The sequence below is a fragment of the Lolium rigidum genome, chromosome 2, assembly GCF_022539505.1.
Source record: "Lolium rigidum isolate FL_2022 chromosome 2, APGP_CSIRO_Lrig_0.1, whole genome shotgun sequence".
NCBI classification, from domain to species: Eukaryota; Viridiplantae; Streptophyta; class Magnoliopsida; order Poales; family Poaceae; genus Lolium; species Lolium rigidum.
This window is the reverse complement of record NC_061509.1, coordinates 17,719,977-17,738,092: the sequence shown is the minus strand read 5'-3', so window position 1 is coordinate 17,738,092 and position 18,116 is coordinate 17,719,977. Positions and strand designations below refer to the sequence as shown.

At 47.0% G+C, this 18,116-nt stretch overlaps 2 protein-coding genes and 1 pseudogene across 7 annotated transcripts; 1 reads left to right on the top strand and 2 right to left on the bottom strand.

The window, feature by feature from the left end:
* The first annotated feature begins 568 nt into the window (after window positions 1-568).
* On the top strand, window positions 569-5,208 carry LOC124691355 (L-aspartate oxidase, chloroplastic). 2 transcript variants are annotated; one of them, XM_047224640.1, is made up of 8 exons: window positions 569-747; window positions 914-1,054; window positions 1,335-1,722; window positions 1,819-2,061; window positions 2,967-3,023; window positions 3,170-3,250; window positions 3,471-3,532; window positions 3,820-5,208. In XM_047224640.1, the coding sequence occupies exons 2-8, from the start codon at window positions 927-929 to the stop codon at window positions 4,832-4,834; spliced, it is 1,974 nt and encodes a 657-aa protein (XP_047080596.1). In that variant the 5' UTR covers window positions 569-747; window positions 914-926; the 3' UTR covers window positions 4,835-5,208. The 2 variants fall into 2 exon arrangements, with proteins under 2 accessions (XP_047080596.1, XP_047080597.1); XM_047224641.1 differs by having other exon boundaries at window positions 572-747; window positions 1,335-1,692.
* Window positions 5,209-5,949: 741 nt separating this feature from the next.
* On the bottom strand, window positions 5,950-7,429 carry LOC124689273 (annotated as a pseudogene).
* Window positions 7,430-13,355: 5,926 nt separating this feature from the next.
* LOC124686027 lies at window positions 13,356-14,788 on the bottom strand. Of its 5 annotated transcripts, none has more exons than XR_006997694.1 (3): window positions 14,224-14,788; window positions 13,519-13,756; window positions 13,356-13,395 (listed from the first exon to the last, which is right to left on the bottom strand). XR_006997694.1 is itself a non-coding variant. In XM_047220035.1 (3 exons), exons 1-3 carry the CDS (start codon window positions 14,592-14,594, stop codon window positions 13,757-13,759), a joined length of 270 nt encoding a protein of 89 aa, XP_047075991.1. In that variant the 5' UTR covers window positions 14,595-14,788; the 3' UTR covers window positions 13,403-13,756. The 5 variants fall into 5 exon arrangements, 2 of the variants coding, with proteins under 2 accessions (XP_047075991.1, XP_047075990.1); XR_006997695.1 differs by lacking the exon at window positions 13,356-13,395 and having other exon boundaries at window positions 13,403-13,756; window positions 14,224-14,302; window positions 14,399-14,788; XM_047220035.1 differs by lacking the exon at window positions 13,356-13,395 and having other exon boundaries at window positions 13,403-13,767; window positions 14,224-14,302; window positions 14,415-14,788.
* Window positions 14,789-18,116: the final 3,328 nt, after the last annotated feature.

Genomic DNA, 18,116 nt, shown 5'->3' with positions numbered 1-18,116 from the left:
GTGTAGGTCACATACAATGGTATTTTTCCGTGAAAACACACACGAGTAAGTATCAACATAGTATATACATGCAAAATTTTACTTCACATTTTTTTGAAACTTTTAAATAGCATTATTTTGAACTTTACGTAAACGGGTGCGCGCGTACCCAGGTTCCATTCACCATTTCCGACTCCGTATATTGTTATTTTAGGAAAGAAAAAAGGTGCTCTAGGGACGGTCGATCGGGGGCATGTGCGCTCGCTTTGCTCAGAGTGGGCTGACTTCCTCCTTCCGTCGGTTGGTGAGCCCCACTTGGAAAAGAAATGGACTGTACGTGAGCGATCGGTTCAGAAAGGCGGAAAAGAGAGAAAATCTCTGAAATCGAATCCGCACGACGCCGGCGGCGGCGACGGCGAGGGGTGGCTCCTCGGGGTGCGAGGAATTTTCCTCGCCTTTCGCTTGCCTTTTTCGTTCAATTTGCTGCTCGTCTCTTTCTCCCTCCCAACTCCCCAAAGCCGCCCAACTGGTCTCTCCTCTCGCGCTGCTGTTTCCCTCTCCTCCGCACGCACGCACGCGCGCGCTCCATCGCTCTCGCCCGCCTCCGCACAGCTCCTTCGGAGGCCCAAAGGGCGTGACCGCCGCGCCGCTGGATTTCTAGCCTCCTCCTCCACGCCATTGGAGCCTCACGCGACTGCCCGTCCCGTTCCTCCCCCCACCTCGGCCGGCGGCTCGTTTCTTGAACCGCGCGATCAGATCTTTCTATAGGTACCCTTCTTTAATGTTTTGTTTTCCCCATAGATCTTCCCGGTGGTCTTTTTTAATCACCATCTTCTGCCCAGTTCTTGTAACCTTGCCATTCCCGATTTCCCTCTGGATGCTCTGCTTTCTTTCTTTCGTTAGATCCTTCATGGTTAATCTCCGTGCTGTGCAGAGCCGGCGCCGGGATGGCCAAACTGATGGGCGGCGCTGCTGGCTTCCAGCAGGGGGCGATGCATGCGCAGAGAGCACGCATGCACCCGTCTGGCCTGCCTCCTCTGTCCTTCAGAACGTGCGCCCAGCTTGAGATCTCCAGGTCAAGTCCCCCGCTCTCACAACCACTACTCTGCAGTATACTACTTTTTCAGATGGTCGTATGCTTGTTGTAATTCCATGGCCTGCCGTCTGAAATTGTTATGTACGACTTGGAGCCATGTTTACCATCCAAGCTGCTCAAACTTTCAACTTCTAAAAATCCTCCTCATTCTTTTCTCCGTGTTTTTTTGTTTTGTTTAAATGAGTTCTTTCTTGAAAAGGCAATACCATTATCAACCAAACTTTAAGCTGATGATGACAGCATGCTGGTCATGTTGCAGATTCTGCAGTATCCCCCGTTTCGTGGGCGCGAAGGCCGTCAGTGTTCCCCAGCAGCAGCATGCGCGGCACAGGGTCGGCTCCATCAGAGCATCTGCCCTCTCACGCTTGCAAGATGATACCACGAGATATTTTGATTTTGTGGTCATCGGCAGCGGGGTTGCTGGCCTCAGGTACGCTCTGGAAGTTTCCAAGCACGGCTCTGTGGCTATCATTACCAAAGCAGAGCCTCATGAGAGCAACACCAACTACGCACAAGGAGGTGTCAGTGCCGTTCTATGCCCCTCGGATTCCGTGGAAAGCCATATGCAAGATACGATTGTTGCTGGGGCTTATCTCTGTGATGAAGAGACCGTCAGAGTAAGTCCAGCATCTGTCATGAGCGCAATGGTTGCTTTCTTGTCTGTCATTATACGGGTGAATGGATCCTTACCTGTGATGAACATTAATTCATTCTTCTTGATCAATAACCTCCTTCCTCATCAGATTGTATGCACAGAAGGTCCAGAGCGTGTCAAAGAGCTAATAGCCATGGGTGCTTCATTTGACCATGGCGAAGATGGCAGGCTGCACCTTGCAAGGGAAGGTGGACATTCTCATAACAGAATAGTGCACTCCGCTGATATGACAGGAAGAGAGATCGAAAGAGCACTGCTTCAGGCGGTTGAAAATGATGAAAACATTTCTTTGTTTGGCCATCACTATGCAATTGATCTGTTGACCTGTCAGGTTGGTATTTATGCTTCTTATGCATTCATTTGCTGATTCATATGCTGCGTCTTGTTTCATCGTCAAACCTTGTGTGTAATTATACTGTTGATTATTTGATGGATAGTACCTTCTTTTTGCTAATAATGTTGTTCACCTCCATTTGTTGCATCTATGTGCATGCATGTGTTTCCATTTTTTCCGCTATTACTTTGGAAACTTGACCGTTAATTAGGTGCTATCCTTCAGACTAATAAGACCACATGAAACCAAAAACTGGACTGAATATTGGTTGGCACCTGGTAAGAGTACGTGGCAATAGTTACTCGTAATATTTTATACAAGCTGCTAGTGGACTTGGCTGGATGAAATTGTTGGGGATTGGTCATTTTCTGCTTAAGGCTGAATAACCAAAATTGTCAAAAAAAAAGACTGAATAACCATTTCCTTATAGTGACTTGACAAGCAACAACTCGTCGAATAAAGTACTCCGTAGCCAAAAAACTGAAGTCTTGTCATTGAACTGCTTTGTTTTCAGGAAACAGACTTGGAAGTGACAAGGTACTGGTGATAGATGTCCTGTTGGTTTCCAAATGTTTGTCGATAGTGACATATTAAGTGCAACCTTTAAATGTTTTTTAGTAATGCTAAATAAACTGTAAGACACCTTTCCTAGATTTGATGTGGCACTACTTGGCTTGACAAGTTGTCGCCTTGTTTTTTGCTCCAATTTTTCATCTTTCATTTATTTCGTTCCAGTCACATTCAACTTCATGGGTTGTTTTGACTGAGTTACCCAATGACCCAAACAACAGTTCATGTTCCATAAATGGAAATGTGTTTGCTATGTACAAATGCACAATTAGCACCTCATATTGGAGTTTCCATTCGAACCACAGTGTCTGAAGTGAAGTGTTTTACCGCAGAACAATGGCGAAATATATTGTTATGGAGTGGATTCATTGGACACCAAAGCTCAAAAGGTACATCAACTGGAATTCTTACATCCTCCTCAGTATCCTTATTTTTCCCTCTTGTCATGTTTTTCATTTCCAGGTTACTTACCATTTTCATCAAAGATTACTTCAAGCTAGATCACATGGGTCTTATCATAATATGTCATATACAGGTAGTCCGTTTCATCTCAAAAGTAACATTGCTTGCATCTGGAGGAGCTGGCCATATATATCCCACAACAACCAATCCACCGGTACTTTAAGCACCCGTTCTTTGTTATCTCTGAATATGGTGGATTTTCTTTAATGCGTCTCTATTTATCTGATGTCTTAAATTACAACATAGTTTTTAAATGGTCTAAGATAGATGGACATATGACTGTGACATATCATCTGATTTGCCTTTCACATGAAATAGGTTATTTATGCAACGCTCACGATTTTCCTAAGACTTTTTAAATCTCAATGTTTCAGGTGGCTACTGGGGATGGAATCGCAATGTGTCATCGCGCTCAAGCTGTGATATCCAATATGGAGTGAGTTTTCCGCTGTTTTGATGCATATTTATTCCGTGTTAACTGAATTACTGACCCATGCTTCCCATCTTTTTTTTTGAACGGGTTGCTTCCCTGATCAGTTTTGCACTAGTAGCAATGTATTGATCTCAGTTCCCTTATTTTTCTTCATTCCACTTTCGTAACTTTATTTGTATACAGAATCTGGAGTTAATTGATCTCAGTTCCTTTATTTTCTTCATTCCACTTCCGTTCGTATACAGAACTCTGGAGTTAGATAATAAAATGTTGCTATTTTGCAATGGCAGGTTTGTGCAGTTCCATCCAACTGCACTAGCAGACGAAGGCCTCCCAGTAAAACCAGCTAAAACAAGAGATAATGCATTTCTTGTAACAGAAGCAGTCAGAGGAGATGGAGGAATTCTCTATAATCAATCCATGGAGAGATTTATGCCTTTATATGATGACCGTGCAGAGTTGGCGCCGAGAGACGTGGTCGCAAGAAGCATAGATGATCAACTGAAGAAGCGTGGAGAGAAGTATGTCCTTCTGGACATCAGCCACAAGCCAAGAGAGAAAATTCTTGCTCATTTTCCCAACATTGCAGCTGAATGCCTGCGGCATGGTCTGGACATCACACGGCAGCCCATACCTGTCGTTCCAGCAGCTCATTACATGTGCGGTGGTGTTCGGGCTGGCTTACAGGGGGAGACAAGTGTGAAAGGCTTATATGTTGCTGGTGAGGTTGCTTGCACTGGATTGCATGGGGCTAATCGTCTAGCAAGCAACTCATTGCTGGAAGCATTGGTATTTGCTCAGAGAGCAGTGCAGCCCTCTATCGATCACATGGTCGATGTGGATGCTGACCCTTGCCTCGCGGCGAAATGGGCTCGTCCTGTGCTCCCTATCTCTATTAGGGACAGTTCACTCTCTGACATCATTGATAGGACAAGGAAGACCAGGATGGAGCTGCAATCCATAATGTGGGAGTATGTTGGTATAGTGCGGTCAACGAACCGGCTGAAGAATGCGGAATGGAAGATTGGTGATTTGGAGTCAGAGTGGGAGCAATTTTTATTCAGGAGGGGCTGGAAGCCCACCACGGTGGGGATCGAGGCCTGCGAAATGAGGAACCTCTTTTGTTGTGCAAAGCTGGTAGTGAAGAGCGCGCTCGCGAGGCGGGAGAGCCGTGGCCTGCACTTCACAGAGGACTTCCCATACCTAGAGGAGAGCAAGAGGAAGCCTACAGTGATCTTCCCTACTACTATACAAGAGCTGACATGGAGTTCAAAGCCATTGCAGAGACAGCTGCAGTGCAAATAGTTGCCTAAGACTCAGACCATCTGAGTTGCGAGCTCGAAGATTCATTAATTGATTACAATGACTAAACTATGCTAGAGTAGCCTTTTAATCTGGCAGTATACTCCAAGCTGGAGTTGTGATAGATTCTTCAGTTATAACTAGGCTGAAGTAGCCTGTTGTATCAGCATATTTTCTTATATTATCTACCATTCCCATCAGCTTCAGGTGTTGTAACTCATAAGCTGTGAGTGGGATCGTGAAAGTTGTTCTGATACTCGTGTAGTATAGGGCTGCAGATGATTGTACACACTGATTCGATTTAAATGGCTATACTTCCATCAAACTAGATGACATCAATCTTTGTGATCAGCATATATAGATTCTCGTTTTGATAACTTTGGTCTCGGTTATTCAAAGCGCATGATGATCACGATTTGAGTGATCAGATTTCCTTATTTTTGGATGCTACCATGTACATAAGTGTTTAGTTTTGTCATGTGGAAATATTTGGTATGACAAGTACATTATTATTGACTCCATTTGTTATTACAGTGGTAGCTAAAAGCTCTGGAAAGATATTTAGGAAATCTGACACAAAACCAGTGCAAACGGTGGCAAAGTGAATTTAGTTTTTGTGGTATCCTCAGATTTCTATTCATAAGGCTGGTAAAATGAAGAAAAAATATAAATAAAAAATAAAATGGCCCAGTAACCCCTTCTAAACCGTTAGCCAGATCATTGGACGCACTTTACATGCTTTTCTCAGCGCTCAAAGTCATAACAAGGTCAGGATATGTAAAATGATACATACAAGCATAAGAATAATGGCTAATACAATATCATCCTCACAGCAATGTGCTACCAAGAAACACCCAGCTAATAATATCATATAAATCAATTGACCCAATACTATAGCTTCATGAGGAATGACCAACTGTAGTGTTTGGTGCTCTCTTTCTCCCTGATGGACACCAATACCTCACATGTTATCAATAATTCAGTCTTTTGGAACGACACAAACATAGCAAGGCTCACCCAAAGCTCTTGTTGTCCATCATATATGAAGTATGAAGCAATCTTGGACACAAGGAATTATACATGAAAATACCCAATCAGCCAGCTCACAATCCACCCTAACTATTGTTGGGTTCTTCTAGGTACGACGAATACCCTTGTTCTTCATTTCGGTAAACAATTCGTTGGCTTTCACCAAATCACCTTGTCTAAAGTAACCCTTGATCATGCACTCGTAAACACCTGTGTCATGTGGTACTCCCATATCAATCATCTCACTGAATTTGTCCATGGCATCATCCATCCTGCCCATTCTGCAAAATGCAGCTATCACAATCAAATATGTGACCTGGTCAGGGTTCACACCATGCTTCAACATATCTTCGAAGACAAGTATTGCTGCGTCCATCTTTCCGCACTTAGCATATGCACCAATCAGTATGGTGTAAACACTGAGACTGGGTACAACTCCGTCTCGTACCATCTGCTCACGGAAATCATTCATATCAACAAGGGATCCTTGTGTAGCATAACCATGAAGCATAATCCCGTATGAGACAACATCGGGTTTGTGGCCCTTCTCAGCCATGGAATAAAATAATTCTGCAGCTTCTTTGATTCTTCCGGTCTTGCAAAGATAGTCCATGAATGAGTTGCAAGTAAAAACGTCCCACATGATACCTTGAGTTCTCATTTCTTCCAACAACCTAGCGACTTCTTCCAACTGGCCCGAAGTGGAATATCCATGAATCAGGCTGTTATATGTCACCGTATCCGGCCGAACACCATTATCAACCATTTGCCGAAGGACCCCCTCTGCCTTGTCCATTGCTCTTGCTTTGCAATGCCCATCAATAATGGAACTATATACCACCACATTAGGCACAACCCCCTGCTGTTTCATTTCATGGAATAGATCCAAAGCTTTGCTTATTTCACCCTCCTTCAAGAAGCCATCAATTACCGTGTTGTATGAAACCACGTCGGGAGAGTGGTCAGATCCTTTTTTGGTCATCATCCGGAGCAGGTCAAGCGCACGCTGGCTCCTCCCGTTGTTGCAGAAGCCCTTGAGAATTATTGAGTAGGAAATGACATTAGGCAGATCGCCGGGCATCCTGTGGAGCAGCACGTCCAGAGCCTCCTCCGTTCGCTTCATGTCACAGAGGCATTTGAATAAGCCGCTGAAGGTGACAACGTCCGCGGTGATGCCTGTCTTGAGGAGGTGGCCGAAGAAGGCAGGCCCTAGGTCCGGGCGGCGTGCACGGTGGCAGCAATCAATCAGTATGTTGTATGTGTGAACGGTGCGTGCCGTCACCACACGTTGGCCTGCTCGGGCCATTTGTTTGAAGAGGGCGATGGCCAGGGCAGGGCCATCGGGGCAGGCGATGGAGGGCGGGGCACGCGCGAGGGCGGCGAAAAGCCGTTGAGCGCGCGTCCTGGTACCTTGACGGGTTGACGAAGCAATTTGCCGAACAGTTGGTGCGCAAGCTCCGGACTGAGCGTCTCCGAGCCCAGACGATCCTTGAATTCGTCCAGCAGCTGATAGCCGGGTGAGGGGCCGTGGTCGTGGAAAGAAGGGGAGCGGGGTCGGAAGCGTGGCATTGCCGCCGCCGCCTAGGATAGGAGGTCGCGCTCCCTCCTCCTCTAGCGGCGGTGAATGCAGGCGGCAGCGACAAACCGCCGGCCCTAGGGATGGCAATGGGTACCCATGACCCACGTACCCGCCGGGTAAAAACCCAATAGGAGTACGGGTTTGGGACAACATATTACCCATGGGTTTGTAAATGGGAAAATATCATACCCATCGGGTAGAGTGGGTACGGGTATGAGATCATAGAACCCATACCCGCGTACCCATGTACCCATCTAAAATTAACAAATAGGTCACTGCAATATTCTAAACTACTTAATTTTTCCCTAATCATGCCTTCATGTTGCTAGGCTGAACCTCACGCTCCCCGGTCTCACAATCGTTGGTAGGTTAGTGATGATTAGACCCCTATTTAGGATCATTTCACCTCTTATCATATTTTTTAAATCAATTTAATGTGTTGTAAGCGCGGGTATTTTTACCCGCGGGTACCCATTTACCCTGTCGGGTGACGGGTATGGGAAAAACTTGTACCCGTTGACGGGTATGGGTACGGGTAACGGGTAAGAATAAAGGTGACGGGTACGGGTATGGGATGGCTCTACCCGTACCCATACCCTGCGGGTGCCATCCCTGGCCGGCCCGTGCCCTGGTGGAGGACGACGACGGAAGACTCCGCAGAGCTCTCCGTCCTTCCTGCAGCGGCCGTGAGTGCTGGAGCGCGCCGGCGACGACGAACCGCCGGCGCAATCCCTGGTGCTGGTGGGAGGAAGGCGGAAGTGGGTGGGGAAATTTTGGATCGGAACGGGATTCGATTTGGAGGTGTGCGTAATGGTGAGTATCATGCATTTTGGCAGAGAGATTGGGAAGAGTTCGTACCTCGAGCATGCGTCCTGCATTCTCCACAGAATCTTTCCGAGTTCCGTATCGGCGTGAGTGTCTCCCTTCCGCTCCGGGTCTCTACCAGATTCAACGTTCCAAAAGTGTTAAATAACCGCCTGTTTTACACTTTTTTTTTCGATTTCGTTCGCCGATCAGATCCCTTAAAAACCATACAAATTTAGGGCCATGTTTGATTCATAGGAATTTCGAAATAAATGTCTACATATGTTTGAAATTCATTTATTCATCTATCTACCATACAATATTCGTGGCTTTCAATAAAGTGTATGTATATTCCGTGCAATTAAAAATATAAAATATATGAAATATCAGTAAAATGTGTATGTATATTATATTAAACATTCACAAACTTCAAATAAAATGTTATTGTGTATCCAAAAAAAATATAGTGTATTTACCGAGACAACTGAAAACGTAAATACTCCCTTCATACCAAGTGATTCAAAGGATTCAAGAAAAAAAAAGTAAGAATAGGGAAAAGTCAAGGCTATGGGAAAAATTCATATGGGTAAGGGAATCTCCAATGGGGGCGACGCAAATGGACGTTTAGTAGTTGTTTGCGTCCGCACAGTCGAAAAATGTGTCTGGGAGCAGGCCCAACACATAGTGATCGGGCTGTCAACACTGCCTAAATATGCGTTGAATGGATGTTGCGCGTCGCCGAATGTCCACCGAATCTCATGTAGGACCTGCGCGTCTGTGGCTCGGACGCCACTAACATTCCCGCCGGTAGCCATTCCCAGCCTAAAATATCAAAGTTGACCGGCGCCAACACTCTAGCCCATTGTGATGGACGTCCTCGTTGCCGCAGCCACCATGGATTCCGAGGAAACCCTCGCAGCCACTGCCTCGAACTCCCCCATAGCCACCACCACAACCCTAATGGAGACCGCATCTCCAGCCGACTCAAAGCGTGCCGCCACCGGCGGCCGGGAAGCTAAGCCAAAGGCGCCAAAGAAGCTTCTATCGAAGGAGAAGAAAGGCGTCGAGGCCGCGAAGCTTCGCAGCCGGCACAAGATTTTGAAGGAGAGGAATGCAACGGTGGCGGTAGCCCAGGAGGCGCAGGCCGCTGCCCAAATGGCGTGGCAGATGCAGGTGAAAGCCGACGTCCACGTAGGCCTCCATCATGGCCTCCATCCGAGCCTAGCGGAGGCCATGCTCTTCATCAAGCAAGAGAGGATCGTGGGCGTCGCTCTACCGGCCTCGTCGGTGAGCTCGGTAAGTCTCCGTGGGCTGGAACGCTTGCACCCTCGCAGGTCCATGCGTCCTCGAACGCCTGCACCCTCGCAGGTCCACGCGGCAGTCGCGGTTTGCCTCCAGCGCTGCGTCGGTCCAGTTTTATGGGGCTCCGGTTCCCGCCCTGAACCGGACGCCGAGGAGCGGTGACTCGTGCCCGGCCGTGACACAAAAGACGGGACAAGTCCCGGAGGAGAGCATGCCGGTGGACTGCACCATGTTTGAGGAAATGACACCATCTGCCCCGATGATGGAAGACCCGGTACGTTTGCTCTCTCAGTGTCTCGCTCTGCAGTGTCATTCGTCTGACGTCCGGTGATTCGTAGGCCTATTGGACGGAACACAACGAGGGCGATATCCAGGCCATGATTATCCGCGCCAAGGACGGCTCCGCGCCCAGCACGTGATCCTCCTTCGCGTGCCGCTGCGCCCAGGCAGGCCCCTTCGGCCGCCGACACCGCCGCCCCATCGCGCGCGCCCCCCACGCCAGCGGCTACGGATGCCGTGTCATCGCGCGTCATCCGGTCGCGGACGGTGGAGATGGAGCGCGCCGAGGAGGCCCTGCGCCGCTCCATGGTCGCCTCCATCACTGGCACCAGGTCGGTGCTCATGGCGAGGGAGGTGGAGAATGTCCTATGCGACTCCTTCGAGCTGCGCGACGGCGAGTTCACAGTTCACCTGCATCACCCGGAAGATTTCCTCATCATCTTCCACTCCAAGGAGGCTCTGGATTGGATGGCCGGCGACCACTTCATCAACGGGCCCGGGTTCTGCCTCTCGGTCCGCCCCTGGTGCAAACTGGCTCACGCCGGCTCCGGCCACTTCGAGTACCACGTCGACCTAGAGATTGACGACATCCCACCGCAAGCATGGCACCTCTCCACAACAGAACACATCCTCGGAGCTAGTTGCTGGATCGAGAATCTCTACCCCACCACTCGCACGCGTGACGACCTCGCCACCTTCCGCCTCTCCGGCTGCTCCCATGACCCGCAGGAGATCAAGCGCTCCTCCACCCTGGAGATCGTCGAGCTCAACCCCGCCCAAGGCACGGCCTCGTCCCCGACTGTGCGCACGCTCACCTACCCCATCTCCGTCATTAAGAAAACGGGGGAGTAGAGCGAGTCATGCGTGAGTAGATCATGCAATTATCCGCCCCCTCAATTGTTTTTTCCAAGTTATTTACGCGATAAGTTTGTTAGGGGACACTTCGCACAAGGGAGATATTTAGGGGAGAATTTGCGCTGCGGAAGGGTTTGTTAGATGTTTGTTTCCGATAACAACTCGTGCTTCACAGTTAAATAATTTGATTGCGGTGGCATTTCTTAGGTAAATAGATGGAAGTGTGACATCACGGAAAGTGTGACATCGTAGGTTTCACATTAATAGTAAAGATGTAAAAAAACAAAAAGTGCACCATGTTTGTTATTCTATTTTGTAGCCAACACATTAAAATAGAAGGATGCACAAACAAAGATACAGACGTGTACACATCGAAGACCCAGCTTGCATCCATGGTTATCGGTGTAATTGTACATAAGAACCTTGAAAGGATGGAAGAAAAGAGATAAGAAAACTTTCAGGTACGAAGAATCGGAGACTGCCATCGCCAGGAAATATTTGCCCTTTTGGGTCCGAAACCGTCTGCACACATGAAGTCCTTCTGTTTGTAGGCTGTTTACTATAAAGGAGTTATTGCACGCGAGATAGGTCTGTCCATGAAGACCATCCTGTGCGAGATGATGAATTCTCTTGGATGGCCTGAACCTATATTTAGTGTTACTTCTGTCGGGACCAAACTATATGTCTGTGAGACAACTCTTATTCGAAGGCAGAACTATGGTGACAACCTGACCGCCAATGTCAATATTGTTGGGCCAGAATCATGTTCTCAAACTGATGCTGTGGAGAGCGCCTGTAGGGCAACCATCTTGCTTATGGAAGACAAAATGGGGATCTGTTTGGTAGGTATGAACTATAATAGAAGATCAGAAGTAGAGCTTTACATTTCAAAATCTGAAGCTGCTGTACAGGCTATTACTTCGGTGGGTAGTGAGATACTGAATGAGTTTGGATTGCTCTTTTTTCCTTTTATCGATCTCAGAAGAAGGGCTTTGTAGCTCTTCATCACACCTTTTAACTCACCATAATGAAGATCTTCTACCTCCACGTCTTCGGTTGTTTCGATGTGTCTGATACTTTCCCTAGCAGCAGAATCTTCTGCCGTCTCAAAATCAGCAGCTGGAGCTCCTCCAATTTTGAACTGCTGAAGCAATTTCCCTGGTATCTCCGAAGGACCGTAATAGGTGACGATGGCTGACACTTCGTCATCTTCATGTGTATGGGAGGTGTATCTTGCATCTGGAAGACCCAGGTCATGTAACATAATACCAAATATTAACTTGCAAGGGATCTTCACAACATGTGGAACTGGCGGGTGGTTCTCATTGGAGCTCTCGGTCGGTGGCATACCATATTGTTGCTGTTAATAGTAATAAAGAGATTGTCCGTTGGTGACTTTGCAAAAATCACATAGATCAAACTTAGTTTGTTGTGAAGCTTGTTTTCTGTAAGCAACATGCCAACTTAGTGTTTTCCTACCTAACTTTCATGAATCATAATATCCTACAAAGGGTATGGAACACCAACACGGACAGCAAGATAGAGTAACTAATAGCATCAGTAGGTCTGAAGTTTAACTAACCTTTCTGACAGTATCCTGGAGTACCACAGTATCATGTCTGGTTTGGTACCACCTATAAAAAAAATAAAGACGCGCTAAATGTGACGATGAAAGAACTTAAGAGCCACAGTAATATGTAAGCAGAAGAATGATGCATAGAGACAACAGTTTCTATTTACTTGGCCGTGTAGCATGGAGTAAATCACAGCAGTGGGGGCTCAAATACAAATCATATTTGTTTCATTAGGCCTACAAACAAAATGGAGCGGCTGGTTCCATCAGCTAGGACAAAAAATCAAAGTTAACCTGATTTACTACATATCATTATAAGTAGAATACGTATTGAGCTTTTTATGAGATCTACATCCACTTTGACAACAATTATACATGAGTCATGCTGAGAAGAAGAAAAAAATGGACACTATGAGTGAACTATTTTTCTCCGATCAAACAATAATTGTCCATATTGGCAACACACTGGGATGGGGCATGAACAGATCCATATTACGACCATTTAAACCCTGGATATGTCTCATGTATTTATATCATTCTGCGTCTTTATTCCATTTGGTCTCACATTTTTAAGTTTGTAAACCTATATTTTGGCGTAATGCAGACACCAATAAGTAAAGGACACTAAAACAACAAGCTAATATGGCAGATATAACAATACATAATTCACAATAAGTAACTCATACAATCTGTAATGAACCACTGAAACAAGATATGTTCATACTGTCTCTGGACGTTGGATGGGTTGCGCGGATTTCTGTAGAGCACGTCCGCACGTGTGCTGCAGTCTAAAAGCTGGGCTTGTTTTAAGCTACACAGCATGGCAACGGGAGCGAATATAACTAACTAACTAACTTGATTACATAGGCAGCGAGAAGCTAATTTGAGAAAAGCATAGTATGACCAACACACAGGGGTCGGAAATGATAGGGAGAACTTCACAAAAGGGATATATAAAGATCGCCACAAGCGATAAAAACAGCTTCTAAAGAAGAACTTTAAAAAGACCAACTAAAAAAGGATAAATATAGAGGCATATAAGCTAATTGATATAAATTAGGCAGTGAAAAACCATACTAAGAACCTGAGTCAATGCAATATCTCACCTCACCTCACCTCACCAGCCAAGCTAGAAATGCAATTCTGGAAATGGAACAAAAAGTGAGAACCAATGGTAATACCAATATATTAAAAATATGACTAATAATCTATCTAGGCCATCGTGAGTAAATCACATGCTTCAAAGGCAAAGGAAGAGAAACATACTTTAGGCTCTTTTAATGCTGCATCTGATAAAAGGTTGGCTTTGTCCAAGGAAGAATTGTCCAGATTATTTTCATATTCAGTAAGCTGGTCTGGTAAAATTCCAGAAGATGGTGGAGAATCTGATGGAACTTATACTTGACTGTGACTTATTTAAAATCCCAGAAAATCCATGGGTGGATCGAGAGCTTCCTCGGTACAAGCCAGCGGTGATGATCAAATACAACATCATCTATGTAACCTATGAATCACCTGCAAGCAGTTATGGGATTAGCCTGTGATAACGTTAAAGATCAACTTAGAAAATGCAGCATTTGCATAGATTTCGTAGGACAAATAGTTTTGGCCAGTTGGACGGTAGATAAGTCATATATACAAAGTATGGAAATGCATGGGACATCAAATAAATAGACAGGGACATAGAAATATATAATACATAACATCCAACTCTACACGAATTAACCAAACCAGATAAGTACCCGCAGCTCAACTATCTATACGTAGTCATATAAAAGCTGAGAGAGCAATCCAACCGAACCACAAAAAGCATATATTGCATTTTCTGACCAGCTGAGATTAATACACTCAACATGAGAGAACTTTTCATGCATTCTGCAAGTAAAAGACATGAGGTAATATCAAAACATCTGTTCATGACATACAAAATAGCACCATGGATGGAGAAACAATGCAAGAAAATGAACACACCTGTTACAGAAGTTATCGGTATCTGATAGGCCCTTGTTGATTTACTAATGGCATGCAACACTGCAATTAATACCCAGCCCTGTAGAATAGAGAGGCATAGCCCATGGACGTGACAAAACATATATTGAGAAACGTAAATGTTCCATCCACAAGTCGATCATATAAACATACTAACCATCATATGTCATCACCTTTGAGCTGACAAATAAAACTATGACAGGTCTTTGTTCACCAAGCTGTACGACTTCATCTGCATCCAAATTAAAAGTCGATTCACCACACATCATAACACTGGTCTGCTGACCTTGGCGAGGAGAATCAAGCCTCCGTATCATGCACCAATTTACCAATTTACTACATAGCATCACCATGTCGATCAATTGGTTGGAGCCATCAAACCACCTACTGGGATTTATAAAGCTGTAAATATGTAGCAACTAAATGTTCTTTATATGTTATAGTCATACCTAACTATTGTTCAGATGTAACTGAAAACAGAGGTATGTAACTGCGAATAACCACTCTGTGAACTTAAAAAGGGAACTGAGCAAATACTGGCACTTGATTAAGAATATACTTTCTAACAGCAGTAGCTAATATTTCCTAAAAACCCATTAGCTAACAACAAAAAATTATGCCTAGTAAGCCATTCTGCAAATAAGATGGAATTACATATTTTGAAATTCATTTATTCATCTATCTACCATACAATATTCGTGGCTTTCAATAAAGTGTATATATATTCCGTGAAATAAAAATTATAAAATATATGAAATATTAGTAAAATGTGTATGTATATTACATTAAACATTCACAAACTTCAAAGAAAATGTTCTTGTGTATCTGAAAAATATAGTGTATTTACCGAGACAACTGAAAACATAAATACTCCCTTCATACCAAGTGATTCAAAGGATTCAAGAAAAAAAAGTAAGAATAGGGAAAAGTTAAGACTATGGGAAAAATTCATATGGGTAAGGGAATCTCCAATGGGGGCGACGCAAATGGACGTTGAGTAGTTGTTTGCGTCCGCACAGTCGAAAAATGCGTCTGGGAGCAAGCCCAGCGCATAGTGATCGGGCTGTAAACACTGCTAAATATGCGTTGAATGGACGTTGCGCGTCACCGAATGTCCACCGAATCTCATGTAGGACCTGCGCGTCCGTGGCTCGGACGCCACTAAAATTCTCGCCGGTAGCCATTCCCAGCCTAAAATATCAAAGTTGACCGGCGCCAACACTCTAGCCCATTGTGATGGACGTCCTCGTTGCCGCAGCCACCATGGATTCCGAGGAAACCCTCGCAGCCACTGCCTCGGACTCCCCCATAGCCACCACCACAGCCCCAATGGAGACCGCATCTCCAGCCAACTCAAAGCGTGCCGCCACCGGTGGCCGGGAAGCTAAGCCAAAGGTGCCAAAGAAGCTTTTATCGAAGGAGAAGAAAGGCGTCGAGGCCGCGAAGCGTCGCGGACGGCACAAGATTCTGAAGGAGAGGAATGCAACGGTGGCGGCCGCCCAGGAGGCGCAGGCCGCTGCCCAAATGGCGTGGCAGATGCAGGTGAAAGCCGACGTCCACGTAGGCCTCCATCATGGCCTCCATCCGAGCCTAGCGGAGGCCATGCTCTTCATCAAGCAAGAGAGGATCGTGGGCGTCGCTCTACCGGCCTCGTTGGTGAGCTCGGTAAGTCACCGTGGGCTGGAACGCTTGCACCCTCGCAGGTCCATGCGTCCTCGAACGCCTGCACCCTCGCAGGTCCACGCGGCGTCGCGGTTTGCCTCCAGCGCTGCGTCGGTCCAGTTTTATGGGGCTCCGGTTCCCGCCCTGAACCGGACGCCGAGGAGCGGTGACTCGTGCCCGGTCATGACACAGAAGACGCGACAGGTCCCGGAGGAGAGCATGCTGGTGGACTGCACCATGTTTGAGGAAATGACACCATCTGCCCCGATGATGGAAGACCCGGTACATTTGCTCTCTCAGTGTCTCGCTCTGCAATGTCATTCGTCTGACGTCCGGTGATTCGTAGGCCTATTGGACGGGACACAACGAGGGCGATATCCAGGCCATGATTATCCGCGCCAAGGACGGCTCCGCGCCCTGCGCGTGATCCTCCTTCGCGTGCCGCTGCGCCCAGGCAGGCCCCTTCGGCCGCCGACACCGCCGCCCCATCGCGCGCGCCCCCCGCGCCGGCGGCTACGGACGCCATGTCGTCGCGTGTCATCCTGTCGCGGACGGTGGAGATGGAGCGCGTCAAGGAGGCCCTGCGCCGCTCCATGGTCGCCTCCATCACTGGCACCAGGTCGGTGGTCATGGCGAGGGAGGTGGAGAATGTCCTATGCGACTCCTTCGAGCTGCGCGACGGCTAGTTCACAGTTCACCTGTGTAAAGGTATTTTACCCTTATCCATTATTTTGGTAACTATGACACCGTGCTAGAGTATTTGGACTAATACATGTCTACAAGATGATTCCCAGGTATTAGCCAAAGAGGTATAATGGTGTGTCAATGGAACAAGAATGCAATGGGAGACCCCCCACTTCGATGGAAAATCAACAAGGGTTTTTCAGAGCCTGGCCGGTCCCTGGCCCGGTCAGACCGACCCTGGCACCGGCAAGCCCGGCGCCGACCGGCCCTAGGACTGGTGCCAACCGGATGGAATCCAGTAAGGTTAGGCGCTGGTCCGGTCAGGGTCCGGTCGCAGGCCCGGTCTGGACCGGCCGGTCCGGTCGGACCAGATGGAGGACCGGCCGCCCCGGCGCCCAACCGGCCTACGCGCTTTTGCCAACCGGGCGTGATCCAGTACCCAAATAAGTTGCACCGGTCGAGACCCGGTCCCAGCTCCGGTTGAAACCGGCCGGTCCGGTTGCAGGCCCGGTCTGACCGGCCCGTGCGCCGGCCTGTCCGGCGCCAAATCCGGTTGAGCGGGTTTCTCGCGGAATCTACTGATGTGTCAAGTGGGCAATAGCCATATTTCAAGTGACACTATAAATATCCCTTCTCCTACCTCTGAAAGAGTAGGCACTACACTACAAGCTGTTCTTGAGCTCTCTCTCTCTCTCATACTCCATTGTTAGAAACACCAAAAGCCTCAGATCTACCTCCTCCACCACCCAAACTCAAATCCCTCCGGGGAAACGATAGAGGAGGACCCGATCTACAGTTCTACCAAGCCAAATATCATTCCCCCTTGTATTCATCAAGAAGCTTGCTCTCTAGGGTTCCTTGGAAACCCTAGGTGGGCAAGAGTGGTCCGGAAGCATCCGAGCCGTGGATTTGCTCTCGACAAGATTGTGAAGGTTTGGAGGCTACCTCAAAGTCTACCACAAGTGAGAGAGCTATTCCTTCGTGGGATAGGCTCGGAGAATAGGGTGAGCCTTCGTGGCACGGGGAATCCTTCGTGGGACCTCCACTCCTCCAAACGTGACGTACCTTCTTGCAAAGGAAGGGAACACGGGAATAAACCCTCGTCTCCGCGTGCTATCGGTTATCTCTAACCGAACTCTTTACTTGTGATTTAGTCGCCTCGTGAGAGCCTTCGTGCTCGAGTTAGTTGTATCCTCATATAGGTTGTTTCACCTAGTTTGCATTAGGCTCATCTTTATATTCCGCAAAGCCTAATATTGCAAAGAAAGAATTAAAATCTGTAGAAACCTATTCACCCCCCTCTAGATTTACCATCTCTGAACTTTCAATTGGTATCAGAGCCTGGACTCTTATTAAGGGCTTCACCGCCTTAAGAGTGAGATGGAAAAACTATTCGAGGGTCTAGATGAAGACTCTAACCTTTCGGTTAGAGAAATGAAATCTAGATTCTTGGCATATGATGCCGAGAAGAAGAAAAAGGAGGATGAACTACAAAGCCAAATGGCACAGATGACTGCCATGCTTAAGAA